The following is a 3,590-nucleotide window of genomic DNA, read 5'->3' as shown; positions in this document are numbered from 1 at the left end:
ACCAAGTGTGGTGGATCATCATAAGTAAGAATGTCCGCCTTCCGAGCATCCTCAAGAGTAACAACACCTGTATATGGTCCATCACTAAAGTACTCAACCGGATATTTCCCAAAAACCCCCAAATGCCGGGCCATCCTCGTGATGAGGGGCCCCAAAGACAACCATGCCGCAGTCGTGTTCTCTCTACGACCACCCCGACCCAAAGAGTTTAACAACAAAGTAGCCATATTAATGTTCACACCCCCAGCGTAGCCATTAAACACATCAAATCTACATTGCAACACTTATCGTGACCCGAATGACGGCCCACGAAAGTGGAAGCAATAACCCTGTGCATATACCTATAGATGATCCTGGATGGCTCACGAAACAACACTGCTCGAATGTGGCCATCACCGATGGTACTCCAAAAAGTAGCCAACTGAGCAATCGAAATCCAGTGAGGCCGAGAACCGGTAGTAAAACTTCTAATACTCTCTCTAAATTCTGGACCATCTACCTCATGTTCACCATACAACCCTGCAACAACCGTAAGCTGAGGCACAGTCATCTCGTATAATTGCCTTCCCAACGAAAAACTCATGGCATGCGACTTATCAAAATCTCTAGTCTGGTGTCAAAAAGTAGAATAAAACTCATATACTAACTCCTCATATTGCGGTTCCTCAAACCGTAGTACATCGGCCCAACGTCCAATCAAGTAAGCATTAACTCTCGCTTCCTGCCCCAGCTAAGCCAACAACCTCCAGTCAAAAGTACAATGTCGCAATAACAGCACGTTACAAATTTGGTCAAAAATCTCCCACTCCGGTGGCCAGGCAGAAATCACAAAATAATGTGGTAATCGTCATCTCCCCCAATGATGGACAGGTATCTCCTCAGCCTCCTAACGAATCGGAGCCCGTGTATACTGATGAGACGCGTAGTCAAATGCCTGCTGCTTCTTGGACCTCTTCCTCGACATATGCAAAAAAATCACCCAATCAGTTTATGTCAAGACAACTTCGGGTGACAACCATATAGTATTTCGGTCGCGATTGTCCCCAACAATAAAACAACTAAAAATAAGAAAATAAAAACTAAATAAAAACAACCTAAATTATATACTAACAAACTAAAATAAATTACATAAAAAAATATTTTTTGTGAATTTTAAAGTTTTTCTTAAACAATCTCGAACCTGGAAAACTTGAAAAATAATTCCTCAAAACCGCACGTGTAAAACCAAGACATGGCCAAAACCCGTCATTTTCAAAATATCAATCTCACAACTTTTACAACCAATCAAACTGACAAAATTCATTTAACTTGCATAATCCCAACAAACCGACACGAAAACTTGTTAATTTTTCAAAGTTCAAACCAGCACCATGTCGGAAAATAATTCCAGTTAAACCAAAAATTCAACAATACCGCCAATGTTCTATCAATATTCGGGCTAAAACGTATATCAATTTGGTAAATCAACCCGGTTAAACCCGACACCAAACACCCAACAATCAAACAAAACCCATCAACCCGACCATATACACACTCAATCCCGACAACCCGTCACCCAAGAACATGAATTAATTGGCTCCAAACATCTGAGACAATCAAATCCTAAACCAACTTAAATGAAATTACCAACATACCTTTCAATCGGATTAGATATAGATGACGAAAATAATTGAAAGTGATGGCGGTTGTGACAGTGGCGGCCGGCGACAGTGGTGACCGGAGGTTTGGTGGCCAGAATTTTTGATGTGGATAGGGATAAGGATGAGGAAATCTAGGTTGAAAGTGATGGGTATTCAGTTTTAATGTTTTTTTTCTACAGATCTGTGCAACTTCGCGTCAAGGCAAGTTGTCTGGCTCACATCTTCGCGTCGTGCGAACACCAAAAACGAAAACTCTAGAATGTGAAACTTAGCGTCGCACGAAACGGTAATATCATGAAACATCGCGTCACGCGAAGAAAAATTTGACTGTTTGACTTTCTGTCCTTCGCGTCGCGCAAAGGACCCATTCTGAATTTCTTCACACCGCGCGAGATGCATTCTCACAGACAATTTTTAACGGTTTTTAGTGTTCAAAAATATCTATCAATTATGTTTCTTAGGTTCTTTTCCTTGTCACCATCTTCGGTCGTCATATACCCAACGTACTTACCAAATCCTCTCGATGACGATCAACATGTCGCTTCCCCACACATGATCCTTGCTCTGCACTGCACATTTTGAGGAAAACACTTAGCTAACTAGACTCAATATACAAAAAATACAACTTACAAGCGCCGGGTTGCTTCCCGGTTACCGCTGAATTGAATGTCTACAACTCAGCATCCCTTGGTCTTAACAGTCAACCGAATGTTCGTCCGTCAAGAAGCAAACTTCTGACTCATGTATCTCTTTATTCAGATCCGCATCTTCCATGTCTGGCTTCAAATGATGGCCATTCGCCACTTGTCTCAGGTGGTCATCAAAATCTTCTATCTCGACCTCTCCAAACTTTCCAACTCGCTTAACTTGATAAGGTCCCGTCCACTTGCTCTTCAATTTGCCCGGAAAAATCTTCAATCTTGAATTATACAACCATACCCGTTGTCCCTCTTCGAACGTTTTTCTCCTTAGCTTAGCATCGTGAATTCTCTTTATCTTGTCTTTGTAAGCGGATGCACACTCGTAAGCCTCATCTCTCGACTCTTCCAGCTTGCATATGTTTAACTTCCTTTGTTTACCTTCACACTCATAATTCAGGTTAATATTCTTAACCGCCCATAGCGCATGATGAGATAGCTCGACAAGTAAATGACACCCTTTCCCGTAAACCAACCGATAAGGGGTGGTTCCGATTGGCGTTTTATAAGCAATACAGTAAGCCCACAAAGCATCATTTAATTTATTCGACCAATCTTTCTGAACGGGCTTTACCATCTTTTATAAAATTTGTTTAATTAGAAACCACCAGTTACCCACTCATTTGAGGGTGATATGGAGTGGCGATACGGTGGTTTACGCCATACTGGCTAAGTAGTTTGCCAAAATTAAAATTTTTGAAATGAGATCCCCCATCACAAATGATAATGCAGGGGACACCAAAACATGAAAATATGTTAGACTGGACAAACTTACAAACAACGGTATGGTCATTTGTCTTGGTGGCAATTGCTTCTACCCACTTAGATGCGTACCGCCACCAAGATATAAAGATTACCAAATGAATTAGGGAACAGGCTCATAAATCAATCCCCCAAACATCAAAGATGTCGATAACGAGGATTGGTTGCATGGGCATCTCATCCCTCTTTGAAATACCCCCATCTGTTGGCATCTAAAACTGTTTTTAACAAATGTTGCTGCATCTTTAAAGATGTTAGGCCAATAAAATCCACATGCAAGCACGCAATGTCCTGTCTTCTGGCCGCTGAAATTGCCTCCACAAGCTGATGAGTGGGCATGATGTAGGACACTTCTAACCTCTTCTTACGATATGCAACGCCTCATCACTTGGTCCGCTCCAACCTTGAATAAGTCCGGATCTTCCCACATATAGTGTTTTACTTGAGAGAGTAAGTGCTGCTTCTTCTTCCTTGGCCAAAACTCTTGAAT

At 41.6% G+C, this 3,590-nt stretch overlaps 1 protein-coding gene across 1 annotated transcript; it reads right to left on the bottom strand.

Moving 5' to 3' along the window:
• Positions 1 to 2,333: 2,333 nt before the first annotated feature.
• Positions 2,334 to 2,915, bottom strand: LOC143626268 (uncharacterized). The gene has a single exon (XM_077096412.1). The coding sequence runs from the start codon at positions 2,913 to 2,915 to the stop codon at positions 2,334 to 2,336; it is 582 nt and encodes a 193-aa protein (XP_076952527.1).
• Between the last annotated feature and the right edge of the window lie 675 nt (positions 2,916 to 3,590).

The sequence above is a fragment of the Bidens hawaiensis genome, unplaced genomic scaffold, assembly GCF_021521415.1.
Source record: "Bidens hawaiensis isolate Kalapana, Puna unplaced genomic scaffold, B.hawaiensis_p1.1 tig00004327_1, whole genome shotgun sequence".
NCBI lineage: Eukaryota > Viridiplantae > Streptophyta > Magnoliopsida > Asterales > Asteraceae > Bidens > Bidens hawaiensis.
Note: the sequence above shows the minus strand (reverse complement) of the source record. Positions and strands in the feature narration are given on the sequence as shown.

What these genes read in the sequence shown, in the direction of transcription:
- LOC143626268 (XM_077096412.1), bottom strand. Translation starts at nt 2,915, where the DNA reads ATGGTAAAGCCCGTTCAGAAAGATTGGTCGAATAAATTAAATGATGCT.